General features: G+C 59.6%; 2 protein-coding genes across 3 annotated transcripts; one reads left to right on the forward strand and one right to left on the reverse strand.

Annotated features, from left to right (window-relative positions):
* Positions 1–97: 97 nt before the first annotated feature.
* Positions 98–5907, reverse strand: HTRA2 (HtrA serine peptidase 2). The gene is made up of 8 exons (XM_058837087.1): positions 5296–5907; positions 4220–4424; positions 3942–4136; positions 3785–3817; positions 3303–3411; positions 2853–2922; positions 735–830; positions 98–483 (listed from the first exon to the last, which is right to left on the reverse strand). The coding sequence occupies exons 1-8, from the start codon at positions 5658–5660 to the stop codon at positions 318–320; spliced, it is 1239 nt and encodes a 412-aa protein (XP_058693070.1). The 5' UTR covers positions 5661–5907; the 3' UTR covers positions 98–317.
* On the forward strand, positions 5907–14085 carry AUP1 (AUP1 lipid droplet regulating VLDL assembly factor). 2 transcript variants are annotated; one of them, XM_058837083.1, is made up of 12 exons: positions 5907–6155; positions 6432–6569; positions 7009–7159; positions 8298–8485; positions 8597–8669; positions 10709–10782; positions 11547–11613; positions 12167–12272; positions 12408–12554; positions 12699–12859; positions 13014–13102; positions 13886–14085. In XM_058837083.1, the coding sequence occupies exons 1-12, from the start codon at positions 6106–6108 to the stop codon at positions 13932–13934; spliced, it is 1293 nt and encodes a 430-aa protein (XP_058693066.1). In that variant the 5' UTR covers positions 5907–6105; the 3' UTR covers positions 13935–14085. The 2 variants fall into 2 exon arrangements, with proteins under 2 accessions (XP_058693066.1, XP_058693067.1); XM_058837084.1 differs by lacking the exon at positions 6432–6569.
* The last annotated feature ends 5 nt before the right edge of the window (positions 14086–14090 follow it).

Genomic DNA, 14090 nt, shown 5'->3' on the forward strand with positions numbered 1-14090 from the left:
TAAGGTCCCTGGAGGCACAGCAAGCTCCTCCCCAGCCACAGGGTCTCATATGGGAACTGACAGGAGCAGGGTCCCACACAGCCCAGCCTCCACAAGATAACTGCTTCTGCCATGGGAAGGAGGCCACATGGCCCTGGGGGCTGCTAGAAAAGTGCTTTATTTGAGTATAGAGGGGAGCAGCTGCATCACAAGTCACCCAAGCACAGGCCCCTCTCCTGGCCCCTTCCAGCCCTGCACGAGCTCTCCATCTCTGCCTGGCCAGCACGGACACATCTCAGTCCTGCCCTCGGCTCCGGGCCAGCACCGTTCGGTCTCTGCTACTCGGTGACCTCGGGGACGACGCTCACCAGCAGAGTGTCGTAGCCGCGCCGCACCAGCAGGGCCAGGTTCTGCTGTGTCCGCACCGCCTCGTACACGTCCTCGGCGCGCCGCGATGCCGTCCCGTTGATCTCCAGCACCACATCCCCGGCCTTCAGCCCTGCCCTGCGGGGAGAACACGGATGAACAGGCAGAGGGTGAGGCAGACACTCGGCGTCATCATCATGGCAAGTGCAGCGGGAGCTGCGGCACCAAGGGGTTCTACAGCCGCACTGGTACTTGGCCAGCGAGCCACCCAGCCTGGGAAAAGGTCCCCAGATGGTTTCTGCTGCAGAGCCCAAGCCCTGCTGCTCTGCAGCAAAATACATCCCACAGATGCTCCCTGACACACCCCTGAGGCACAGGGCAGCACTTACTGGTGTGCCGGGGAGCCGATGATCACCTTGTGGATCAGCACGCCGTAGGAGATGTCGGGAAAGGTGGGGTCACGCAGCTTCAGCTCTGCCAGGATGCTGCAGAGTGAACATCAGCATCAGGGATGGGGCTGGAGGCAGAGCAGAGCTCCCACCCCACTCCCTGCAGCTGCACAGGATTAGAGAGCAGGCACAGAACCTCCCCTCCGGTGTTCCTGCTCCCTGCTGAGCACAAGCCACAGCTGCCAGCCCCTAACACAGCCATCCTCCTGTCAGAACGAGAAGACGAGAATCCCAGTGGCACCAGGGAGAGCTGGAAACCCCTGGAGCAGCTGCCAGCTGGATCAGAGCTGTGGTGATGCACATCCCAACGTCACATCACCCTTCCCAGGGTCAGACCCATCCCTCCCCTACTGCGGTTTCACTTCTGTGCCCTAGGTGGGCAGGATAAACAACACAAGCTGTGCCCCTCTTCCTGCCAGACGTGTCAGCAGAACTCTCCTCCTGAGTCTAGAGACTAAACAATCACAGTTTCTCCAACTTTCCCACAGACTGTAGGATTTCTAAACCAAATTTAAACTCTGCATCTCTCACAGCTCCTCTTTGGACTCTCCCCAACTGTTGCAGCACTCCAGCTGGATGTCTCTGGAGTGACAGCATTCTTCCCTCAAACACTGCATCAGCTCCAGTCCCTGAAGACCCACACACTCAGTGTCTGCCCAGCTCTGCTCCTGTCAGGTCCCTGCTCAGCCAGTCAGGACTCCCCACGTGGCTGTAGTCCGTGCTGAACTCTACTGTGCAATCCCACAGCCCAGTAAAAGCTGCCAACCCTTCCCAATTTCACACAGCAAAGGTGGGAAGAAGCCTCTCAAGCTCATCTCTCCCAACCCCCAGCAGCCTCAGTCAGGGCAAGCTGCTCTGGACTGTGTCCAGTTGGGTTTTGAGGATCCCCAAGGACCCTCCAGGCTATGTGTGCCAGGGTCTAAGCACCCTTCTCACAGTAAAAAAAGGGATTTTTCGTGGACCCTCACATGTCTCTGTGCCCACTCTCTCTTATCTGGCATGGGCACCATGGACAGAACAGGGTCTGTGCCTGAGCCTGTGCCCAACATGGAGCTTCTCCTTCCTGTGCCAGGGAAAGGTTTCCAGATGGAAAGGTTCAGGGTGTTCAGGGCAGTCACCCGATTCCAAGGCAAGCAATCCCTTGTTGGGAGCCCTTCCTGCTGGGCACAAACAAGCCTGGCAGTCAGGTGGTTTCCCAGGAGCCGTGTCCGAGGAATTTCACACTGCTTCCTTACAGACCCGGTCTCTGCAAGCGTGGCCAGGAAAGCAGGAGGAGCCTGGGCCGGCCTCCCACATCCCTCGGGTTCTGCCGGGTACCAGCACCATCTGCTGGGCACTGGGGAACTCACCAGACTTAGGAGAGCAGAGCACAGCCCCAGAAGGTGTTTGCCCAGCATGGCACAACACCAGCCCCACGAGGCAGCTGAAGGTCCCTGAAATGTGACTGCAAGAACCAAAGAACCAGAGCAGGTGTTGTCCTTGAGACCTCCCACAGGTGAGAGCACAGGTCCTGCTTACTGACATGGGCACTTCACAGAATTGTTTGGTTTAGAAAAGACTTCTAAGATCAAGTCCAACCCCAGCTCTGCCAAGGCCACCACTGACCCTGTCCCCAAGTGCCACATCCACACAGCTGTTAAATCCCCCCAGGGATGGGGACTCCACCATTGCCCTAGGCAGATGTGCCAGGGCTGGACAGCCCTTTCCAAGAAGGAATTTTCCCAGTATCCAACCTCAGCCTCCCATGGCACAACCTGAGGCAGTTTCCTCTAGTCCTGTCCCTTGTTCCCTGGGACAGGGAACTCCCACCTGGCTCCACCCTCCTGTCAGGCAGAGCACTTTTTATCTGCTCACAGTCTACTACAAATGTAGAAACTTGCAAGTTTCCAATTTACCCCTGAGCCAGCCAGGAGTCTAACAACAACACAAGCACAAAGAGATTCGAGAGTGAAAGCTTAAACCTCCCAAAACCAGGCACCCTCAGTTAGTTGGGAAGATCCCAGCACATCCCTGCCCCAACAGGACCAATCTGTTGGCCCCTGACCTCAGGACAGGTACCTGGGAGTGAGGGTCAGCATCATCACCCCGATGTAGCGGCGCTTTGTCTCTGCATTGCCAAACCAAGAGCCTGTGGAAGGACAGGACATGGAATGTCATGGCTGGAAAACAGAACAGTACTGGGCTGAGCCCTCACAACAGGGAGCATCCAGAGCCACTCCAAATCCTTACAACAGTTCAGTCCAGTTCCCAGTGCCAGCAGGAGCATTCCAGGTGCTCCAGGATGCATTTTACACCGTGACTTGGCTTCCCCAGTTTGTCAGATTTTTGACAGAGAATGTCCCTCCCCAGTGTCACAGGAGAACCAGGCAGGGCAGGGGAGCAGCAGCACAGCTTTCCTGTGGCACCAGATGAGGCCCCAAACACTTCTCCTGCTCTCCCTGCCTTTCTTGGGAAGTTCAGCTGTGCCAGAGCCTCCCCCAGCACCCGAGCATGGAGGTCCCCACTTACTCTTGCGCTGCTCCTCCTTCTGCAGGAACTTCCGCAGCCGGTCAGAAGGGATGGCAAAGGAGATGCCCGAGGTCACCTTCATGGTGTTCACGCCAATCACCTCGCCATCCTGCAGGGAAAGGGCACTGGGCTACCCAGCCTGGATCACTGTGGAGAGCAGGGGAACTACTGCACCCGCCTGGGGTCCTGCCTGTGTGCCCACCCCTTCCCAGGCTGCTGTCCCTGTGTCCTGCCTGACCCTGCCAAGGTTGAGTCTATGGGATGAGTCCAGGCAGTCCCTGGCCCTGCCCTGCCAGCACCAGCCAGACCTCATCTCCACCAGAGCCCCATCAGTTCCACCTGCCTCAGATACTGCACAGGGTTCTCACACCAGGCTTAGCCCTCCTCTCCCTCCTCCCAGCACGCAGCTCGCACAGGGGGAAGCAAGGGGCACATGGCACATCCCTGTCCCAGCCAGCAAGGAGACAAGCAGCAGGACTCACCAGGTTGACGAGGGGGCCCCCAGAGTTCCCAAACTGCAGCAGAGGAGAGAGAGAGTGTGAGCAGACCACAAGAGCCCCATCCTGAGGCCAATCCCAGGGTGACCAGCCAGAACCCCCATGCGAGCCCCTCCTCCCTCCCAGTGCCCACGTCCCTTACATCGATGGCAGCGTCGGTCTGGATGTACTCCATGTCGGTGGCGGCCAGGCCCAGCTCGCGGCTGCCGCGCTGCGCCGAGCTGACGATGCCCGAGGTGATGGTATTCTGCAGGGCGAAGGGGCTGCCCATGGCCACCACAAACTCGCCCTGCCTCACCTCAGCCGAGCGCCCCAGCGGCAGCGTGGGCAGCGGGTGCTGTGGGGAGCGAGCCGGTCAGCGTGACAAACACAGGAATGTCCCCGCTCCCCGGTGTCCCCACGGCTGTGACACTCACGCACCTTGGGCTTGATCTTGATGGTGGCGATGTCCGCCACCTGGTCCACGTCGTGCACCACGGCGTCGTACATCTCGCCGCTCGCCAGCTTCACCCGCACACGACGCCGGTTGGCCACCACGTGAGCGTTGGTGACGATCAGCCCGTCCGGGGACACCAGGAAGCCGGAACCGTTGGAGATGGGAACCTCCCGGCCCAGGAAGGGGTGCCTGCAAGGAGGGCACGGGTCAGGAGGGGTGGCAGGGACAGCAGGGAGCAGTGAGGGTGTGCAGGCAGCAGCACGATGGGGAAATCCTTCCCTGTCCCAACAGTCTGCACAAAGAGGGGAATCTGCATGAACGCAGCAGGAATCCAGAGTTCGTGCACAGCCACAAAGGAACATTCCTACCAGGAAGAGAAGCGTGCAAGAGCAGGAGGGGCTGTGATCTTTGGCAGAGACAAGGCCAGAACACATGGAGCCCAGCCTTTGAGCAGGTAACAAATACCTGAGAGGCCACAGGAACGTTTCCTGATAGCGGGAGCAGACTCACAACTCTGGGCCCTGGTCAATCACCACAACCTCTGCTGGTAGTCAAGTGAAGGGAATGGAAAATGGGATGGACCAGCAAGGCCAAAGCCCAGCTGATGGTGAATTATTGCCAGTGTGGGTCAGGAACCCAGGGAAGGAGCAGCACCAGCTGATTCCTCCTTAAATTGCGAGACAGAGAGGGTGACACTGCACACGGGTGACACCAAGCTAGAAGCAGAAGTCACCCAGCCAGAGGGGAGAGCTGCTGCACAGAGGTGCTCCGAGAGGCCGGAGGCATTGGATGGTGAGAACATTAGAGAGCACACAGGGAAATGCCGAGTGCTGCTCCCAGGCAGACTAACGGGGGCAGCCCGGGAGGCAGCTCCGCCAGACGGCCCCGGAGGACACGGAAGCGGCAGCGACGTGTGGCAGCCGCGTGTCGGTCTCTCCCGAGGCACTTTCGGGAGCCTCCGGGACGGTTCAGGACAAGCCGGCAGAGGTCCCGGAGGGGCCGAGGCCACACTGCGCAGGGAGGAGGGAAATCTGTCCCGGGGACCTCCCGGTGCCGGTACCTGCCCACGATCTCCACGTAGACCAGCGCGGGCGCCGTCTTCTCCACCACGTCGGCGATGAAGTTGAAGGCGGCGCGGGGCGAGGTAGGCGGCGGGGCGGGCGGCGGGGCGGGCACGGCGGCGCTTAGCGGGGGCCGGCGGCGCTCCCGGGCCCACAGCAGCACCAGCGCCGCCGCCCCGGCGCCCACCGCCGCCGCCAGAGACCGGCCCCTGGCGGAGGGCGGCGGAGAATGGGAAGGAGGAGGAGGAGGAGGGGGAGGGGGCGGCGGCAGTTCAGCGGCCCCGGTCAACGCTCGGCACCAGCGCTGTACACCCGGGGGCACCGGGATACACCGGATCCGCACCCTCCGCGCCGCTGCCGCCATGCTGCCGAGAAGAAACCGCGCCCCGCGGGGCGGGGCCGGGCCGCAGGGCACTACGGGAGTTGTAGTCCTGGGGCAGGGTCTGCCCGACTCTGTCCTCCGCCGCGGGGCACGCCGGGAGTGGTAGTTCCGAGGCGGGACCTGACGGAAGCGTGTTCTGCTGCGGGGTACGCCGGGAGTTGTAGTCCCGCTGGGAGCTACCGTCCCGCCGTCAGCGAGATGTGCCGATAACCGGCGCGACAGCGGAGTAGGGCAGCCCCGTTGTCAGAGCCGCTCATCGAGCCCGCCGGAGCCGCCGAGGGCCGCGGCCGGGCCGAGAGTGCTGCGGCGGCGCGGTGAGGGTCAGGAAGGCGGCGCGCTCCCAGCGTGCCCCGCGCGGGCCTGGCGCGCGGCCGCGGGCAAGATGGCGGCGGGTGCGGGGCGGCAGTGAGGCGCCGGCACGGCGGGGATGGAGCCGCCCGCGGCCCCGGGCCCCGAGCGGCTCTTTGACTCGCACCGGTGAGTGCCTGGCCGGTGGACTCCCGGGGGAGCCGCGCGAGAACTGCTGGAACTCTGGGCGGGGGTCGCGGGGTTAGGGGAGGGCGGGGGTGTCTCACGGAATCCCCGTGGGGAAGGTCGGGGTGACCCGTGGGGGGACCCGGGAGGGCCCGGGGTGTGCCCGAAGTGGGTTGGGAGACTTGCTGGGGGGACCACGCGGAGCGGCGGCCGCAGGGCGGGTCCTTGGGATCGCCCCGGCCACGCTCAGACGGCCCCGGCCGCTCTGTGCCCCTGCAGGTTCCCGAGCGATGGGTTCCTGCTCCTGGCCTTGCTGCTTTACGCCCCCGTGGGGCTCTGCCTGCTCGTCTTGCGTGTCTTCATCGGCGTCCACGTGTTCCTGGTCAGCTGCGCCCTGCCCGACAGCGTGGTGCGCCGGTGCGTGACCTCGGGGGGCTCCGGCTGCTGCCCGGGCTGGGTGTGGGGTGGCAGGGCCGCCCCGGCCCTCGGGTGTCCCCAGCCGTGGGGGCTCGGCTCAGGGTAGGATCTGTGGGGAGCTGTGTCTTCAGGACTCCTTGTCTTCAGGAGCCTTGGAGGTGCTTCTTCTGCCAAGCCCGGCGCTGGCAGCTACCTCTGGAGTGCTCAGGGACTGGTCTGGAGCATGTGGATCAGCCTGGTGTGCTGCTCAGGAGTTCTGTGGGCACTTGCTGCCCTCATCCCAGCCCCACAGCAATTCCTGCTCCAGATGTATCATTTCCATTTGATCCCAGAGCCATCTGTCCACCTGCCAGAATTTCTGGGCCCTTGTCTGTTGGACATGTCACCTAGCAGTGGTTCAGAGGGCAGGAGCTGAGGAAGATCCTTGTTCCCCTGGCAGGTTCATTGTCCGTGTGATGTGCTCCGTGCTGGGGTTGCTGGTGCGTCAGAGCGACCCTCGGCTGCGTGGGGCTGGCACCAGGGTCTTCATTGCCAACCACGTCACCCCCTTCGACCACAACGTTGTCAGCCTGCTCACCTCCTGCAACACGGTGAGGGCACGGCCGGGGCTCCTCCCCTCGGGCGGGGCACGGGCAGCTCTGCCCGCTTTGGTGCTGCAGTGGTCACGGTGGAAGGCAGCTTGAAACCCACTCAGTGCCACGCCCTGCCACGGGCAGGGACACCTTCCACCAGCCCAAGTGACTCCAAGCCCCGTTCAGCCTGGCCTTGGACACTTCCAGGGATCCAGGGGCAGCCACAGCTTCTCTGGGTAACCTTGCCACTCTCACAGTCAAAAATATTTTCCTAATATCCAGCCTATATTTCTCCTCTTTTGGTTCTTCCCACTAATCCTTATCTTGTCGCTCCAGTTTCTGGTGCAGATTCCCTCTCCAGCTTCCCTCTAGGCTCTTTCAGATCCTGGAAGGTTTCATTTCCAAATCTGATTTGTTAACTCAGGGTGTTAACCTTGAGGTGTTTTCTGTGGCTCAGTGTCACTCTTGGGCTCTGCATGAAAAAGTGGAACGGGGTGAGGAGCTGCAAGAGCTGTTACAGTGGGGGTTGATTTTGGTGGAAGAGTGCTTCCTTCTCTTCCTTCCAGCAGCTGCTTCCTTCTCTGGCCTTTTGGATAAGGGGGCAGGGCTGGTTGTGGGGTTTCCCTCAGCACTGGGTGGGAAGTTTTTGGGGGGGCATGCAGGGTGCTGAGGGAGCTGCATGTCAGTGGTCCTTGGGTAGTTCTGGGCTGTCCATGCTCTCCTGTAAAATTCTTGGTGTGTGGAGTTCCTGAGTCAGCAGGCTCCGTGTGGCTCCTGTGTCCTGCAGAGCCATTGATTTACCCCTGGCCTGGAGAGGGGGGACTCCTGGAAGTGGTGTGTGTCCTGCCAAGTGTGTCAGGGACTGCTGGAGAGAACACTGGGGACAGCTGGGAGTGGATGTGTCTGGCAGGCAGGGCACGGTCTGAACGGATGATTTGGAATCCATTTCCTGTGGAATCGAGGCTGGAGTAGGGACTGAGGCCTGGCAGTAACGTGTTCTCAGCCACCAGTGCTGTCAGTGCAGGTCACTCTCAGGGATCCAGGGGTTTTTACCAATGAACAGGAGCTTTGTCACCTCTGTCACCTGGGAAGGTGGGGCAGGAGGGCCTGGAAGGGTGGGCAGGGCAGTGTTTCCTCCTCACTTCTGTTCTTGCAGCCTGCCCTGAGCGGTGCCTCAGGGTTCATCTGCTGGTCCCGGGGATTCATGGAGCTGGGAGTGACAGGCAGCCGTGCGGAGCTGGTGGATTCCCTGAAGGAATACTCGGCCCACCAAGGGAACCCACCACTGCTGCTGTTCCCAGAGGAGGCGGCCACCAACGGCAGGGCCGGGCTGCTCCGCTTCAGGTGAGGGAGTGGGAATTCCCACAGCAGGGGAGCGGGAATTCCTGCAGCAGGGCAGCTGGGAATGGCAGCTCTGGTTCTGGGATCATTCACTGCACAATTCCTCCTTTCCAGCTCCTGGCCCTTCTCCATCCTGGATGAGGTCCAGCCCGTTGCCCTGCAGGTCCGGAGGCCGTTGGTGGCTGTGGTGAGTGGTGGGCACAGGGACAGGGTGTGGGCTGGGTACAGCTTTTCTTTCTGCTCCTGCTTTGGAGATGTGGCCTGGCCTCGTGTGCTGGCACCCTGGAACCAGCTGCTCAGGGCTAACACTGTTCTCACTGCCTTTCCTGGGAACTTGGCCAGTCAGGACTCCCCTGGTTACACTGGCCAGTCTGACAGATGTTTGGTGGCCCAGCTGGCTGTCACTGTGCCTCTGGCTTCCTGGCCAGTGCAGTCTGCTTTCCTCTTGGTGAGCTCCCTGCTGTGAAAGACCAGCTGCAGTCAGTCCTCATGCCAAAGGTCACACAGGGCTCTGGAGGCTCCTGAGCTGGTGGCCCAGGCACAGACACAGGACATGGTGCAAGAGCAGCCCCACACAAGGGATAAAGTTCACGAGGGCAATGGCAGCACTGCTGAAGGCATTGCAGGGAAACTGCTCTCAGCAAGGCTTTGTTGAATTTCTTATTTTTGATATTTATTATTTATGATCTGGTAACCACAGAGAGCTGCCAGTCATGGCTGTCACTCATGGGTCTGGTGTTTCTGGGAACACAGCAAATGAACCCCTGGCAGGGTGAGGAGTAACCTGGATGTGTGCAGGGATGAGAACTGCAGGAATTTTTGTTAACTCTTGCTAGGCCAGGGGTGTTGAGACAGAGTTGAGGCACGCCACAAGCGTGGGTGAAGTTGCAGATTTCTAGCAATGAGGATAAGCTACATTTTGAATGACGCCTCCAGAGAAGTGTGAGAGTTTTTCTGTTCTAGACAGTTTATAAGGAATATCTGATGTTTTTATGGGTTTGTTTGCATTGAGAAATTCTGAGATGTGACAAGTTGTGTGTGTGTCTGTGCATCCCTTCCCTCGTTCATGTCAGGGAGAAGAGCAGGTCTGTGTGGAGGTGCTGGTTACAGTCACTTCTTGGCTCAAATTTTACCCCCAGAATCTGAGCAGGACTTTGTGCTTCCTGCACATTGGCTAGTAAATCCTAGTGGATTTCTGGGGTGATCTTAAACCATCAGATACTGGAAAGATTGGAGATGTGATATTTTGAATGATTCAATTGGTGTTTTATAGAAAGTTTTCTTAGATCATTGTGTAATGTATATTAGGCACTGGGTTGGGCCTAACACCAAATTTGGGGATAAGAAAGAATTTTCTCCAGCTCCAGTTGTATGGAATATTGCAGGAGGGTGTTGTTCTGTGGCACAGGCAGTGTAACTGAAATCTGGCTGTGGGCATCACTCCAGGCATTTGTGTTTAGGGTTCTGAAGTTGTGTTTGTCCAGGAAACGAGGTTTCTCTGTTCCCCTTGTGGCTGGCCTTTCAGGGTTTATCTCATGTACAACTCCTCTTCCCAGGCTGTGGGATAAGCCAGGCACAATCCTGTCTGAGAATCACTGAATTGTTTGGAAAATCCCTCTGAGCCTGTGGGGTCCAGCCATTCCCCAAGCACTGCCAAGGCTACCACTGACCCTGTCCCCAAGTGCTACATCCACAGTGCTGTTAAATCCCTCCAGCAATAGGGACTTCTCCCTACCCTGGGGAGCTGTGCCAGGGCTGGACAACCCTTCCCAGGAGGAATTTTCCCAATATCCAACCTGGGCCTCCCCTGGCACAAGCTGAGGCTGTTCCCTGGGAGACCTTACAGGAGCTGGGACATCACAGAGAGGCTGTTGCCACCAGAATGAGGAAGGATTGTTCATGGTTCTGAGGAAACATGAGTAGGTTTTTGTTGTAATCCTCTGCAACAGGTTTTCAGGCATTTTTTGTGCTTTCTGAAGGCACAGACTGGTAGGGAATTGGGGGAATACTGAGGGAGGTCTTAGTGGGAGGAAAGTTTTCATTGGGAGCAGTGAAAACTGGTGATGATCAGTGAGGGTGAAGCTGCCCTGGGGCTTGCCCTGCTTGCACTGGCTTTGCCATTCCCACTTTCCCAATCCTTCAGCCACAGCTCAGGTGTGCTCTGCCCAGTGGAACCTGGACCAGCTCCTTTTCCATGGTGGGATCTCACTATGCTCTCCTCCCCAGAGCGTGGCTGATTCCTCCTGGATCACAGAGCTGCTCTGGACCTTCTTCGTTCCCTTCACAGTTTATCAAGTAAGGTACTACGTCTCTCTCTTCCGTTTGGGGCAGGGTTGAGGGTGGGCAGGGCTGTGGTGTCACTGTGGCAGTGAGAGCTCCCTCCCTGGGTGCCTCAGCAGGGCTGGGCTCAGCACCAATCTGGGTCTGGCCATGTCTGATGTGGAGAGGGCTCCTGGTTCCTGTTGGGGAAGGAGAGGAGTCTCAGTGTCTCCGGGTGTTTAGTTCAGGTTTCCAGGTGTGTTTTTGAAGCTGGGCTGCTCAGTCCAGCAGTGCTGGCCCCCAGGGTCTCTGTCTGTCCCTGTGATCCCTTGGGAGCGGGGTGATGATCCAGGGGGATGGGGTGGTCCAGACCCCTTCCCAGGGCCTGGGTGTGAGCCTAGGCTGGCTGAGTAGCTTTGCTGCAATGAGGGCAGTGGAAGGGACTGGGAATCAAATGTAGGGCTTGGTGTATTTCAGCAAAGGAAAGCCTTTCCCTGGTTCTATCTGCCTGAATTCTGGGTGACCTGTTTTCTACTTCCATGTTAATGGCCACAGATCCTCATTAAAGCCTTTCTGGGAGCTGCAGATCCCTCGTGTTACACTGGAGGGCTAAGGGAGCTCCAGTGAGCCAGTTCTGTCTTCTGCCATGTCCTGGATTTGGGTGTTGGGGTTTGGTGCTCCTGTGGGGAAAGGTGTGGGGTGAGCAGGGAGCGTGGAGGTGGGGATGGCATGGCTGCCTCTGGCAGGGTGTCCCCAGGGGCTGCTCCCAGCAGGGCTGGCTGCATGTGCTGTTGTCCCCACTCAGGTGGATGCCGTCTGTCCCCAGACAAGCAGATGAGCGGAGTGAGGACTTTGCGCTCCGAGTTCAGGAGGTAGGAAGGTGGTGTGGGAGAGGGATGTGTAGGACTGCTGCCCTTTGGAATGGGCACAGAGGAGAGCGGGGTGCAGGGAGAGTTGCAGAGGGTATTTCTAGGTGTGTTTGTGTGATGGGAGCTCTGGTATATATTTATTGCCTCTTGGAAGAACTCCGTTATTTCATGGCTTATTTGCCACCTCGCATTGAGGTGACATTCTGCAGTTATCAGGGCTCTTCCCATCGAGTTCAAACCTTTCACCCACTTTTTATAATGCCACAAATCAAACAAAGCAGTTGTTTTTCCACCTTGCCCATATGTGCTGGGTACTTCACAGCTCCAGACATCTCATATCTCCTTGTCAGCCTGTTTTGGCAGGATGATATTGCTATTCCTGGTCCTTCTCGTGAAATGAAACACTGAAATGCATCCCAGAGGCCCTGGAGAAATCAGTTCCCAGCCCTCTTGCCCTCACAGTGGCTCCACATACCCCAGACATGCTCCCCAGCATGGAGGGGCTGCCTGGGCTGTGTGTGTTGTGTTTCTTGTGTGACTCCTCTGCGTTCCACAGCTCTTGGCCATGGAGCTGGGTGTGGTATCCACACGGATCACCGCTGCCGACAGGACCGAGCACATGAAGAGGCTGAGACACACGTCACGGCTGCCCTTTGCCCCAGGTGGGGGTCCTGGGGGGGTCCTGGCTACGGAACCTCAGCCTGGGCTCTGCTTTTGGGGGAGCCTCTGTCTACTCTCAGTGACAGACTGCCCACTTTTAGTCCCTCACCCTGTGCCCACTGTCCTTTCTCCTGCAGCCTCGAGCCAGCGCCCGGCAGCCCGGCCCAGGGTGCCCCCCAGCCTGCCTGGGGGTGCTCCCGAGGACGTGAGGGTCGTGGCCATGGCACAGCAGGTCAAGGAGGTGCTGCCTCACGTGCCCTTGGAGGTCATCAGGACAGACTTGGGTGAGCAGGGACTGGGGTGGCAGCAGGGATGTAGAGGCACCTCCTGGGGTCTGAAGGAAGAAACCTTTTCCCCACTGCATTTGTACACATTGGCAGCCAGGATGGAGTGTCCTGATCTCTAATGCGTCTCTTTTGTTCCTGCAGTCCAAACCAATTGTGTGGACACCACCATTGCCAACTTGCTGGAGGGGAGAGTTTCTTTCTTCCCTGAGAGTAAAGAGGCTGAAGACCTGCCTGCCCCGTCTACCTCCCAGGCTGCAGCTGCTTCTGGCATCCAGGGCTCTGTGGCTGCGCCTTCTTCCAAGGTACTTCGGGGTTGTGTCTCCTTGCTCTGGTGGCTCGTGTTCAGGACTAGCCAGGGGCACGGATCACCAGCCTGGCATGCCGGGTCCTTCCAGAGCTACCAAGCAGACCCCTGCTTCATCTGTCTCCTGATGGCTCCTGTGCTTTCTCTTCCAGCCGGCTACAAAGCAGTTTGCAAAGTCCCCCGTGGAGCGTCACCTGTCCTTGCAGGAGAGAAAACGAGCCTTGTACGACTATGCCAGGAGGTGAGAGCCCCCCACACCACCCTGTGCCAGGGCCACACAAAATCTCCCCCCGCCCAAGCCCCAGCAGCACCCGAGGTGCCCCAGGCACTGGGCTCTCCAGTGGAATGGAGCCCCCATGGGACTGGGTTTCTCTGGGGTCCCACTGACACCCTCGGTGTGGGCAGGACGTTCCTGTTTGGCACCAAGGACAGCGCCCTGGTTAATCCTCCTTGGTGTGAGGGCACAGGGAGTGAGTTTGGTCTCTGTGCAGGGTTTTCATGAGGAAAATCCTGGGACAAGAGGCTAGTTCTGGTCTTGGTTTAGGAAGACAGAGAAAATTGAGGATGTGTTTGAGGGGAAGTTGAGTGTGCCTGGGCTTGTTGGGCACTGATCAGCTGGGGTGGTGCCGAGGGAACTGTCCTGTTGGGAAACCTGGCTGGGATCTGCTGGGACACGGGGACTCCCGTGGGTGGTCCTGGGAGACCGTGAGCTGCTATGGGCAGCCCTGGCTTGGTCCGTGCTTCATTGTTTTTGTTCCCAGCTGGGACTTTACCTCCCCCATGGCCCTTCCAGAGCAGCTCCTGCTGCCGTCACCCATTTCCCTGGGCTCCAGGCCAGTTTGGAATGAAACGGGTCCGACCAGAGCCAGCGTGCAGCCAGGAGTGCCCGGCCCCGGGGTGCTGCAGTATCCCCGGGTCCCGGTACCTCGGGGCTGCTTCCTGGCCAGATGGGCGATCCCCGGGTGGGTTTGCGGGAGGCCCCTCAGGTGGTGCCAGCGGTGTCTGAGGGCGCTCTCTCCCGCAGGCGGTTCGCTGAGAAGCACGGCGCGGCAAGGGCCGGCGGCAGCCCCTGACCGGGCCGGGCTGGGCCGGCGGCAGCCCCTGACCGGAGCCCCTGACCGGGCCGGGCCCGGCCGGTGGCACCGGGAGCGCGCGGGCCCCGCGCGGGCGGGACGGGCGGGGCGGGGGCGCCCCCTGGCGGCGGAAATAAACGGCGGCAGCGTCCGGCG

This window comes from Poecile atricapillus, chromosome 4 (assembly GCF_030490865.1).
Source record: "Poecile atricapillus isolate bPoeAtr1 chromosome 4, bPoeAtr1.hap1, whole genome shotgun sequence".
Lineage (NCBI taxonomy): Eukaryota > Metazoa > Chordata > Aves > Passeriformes > Paridae > Poecile > Poecile atricapillus.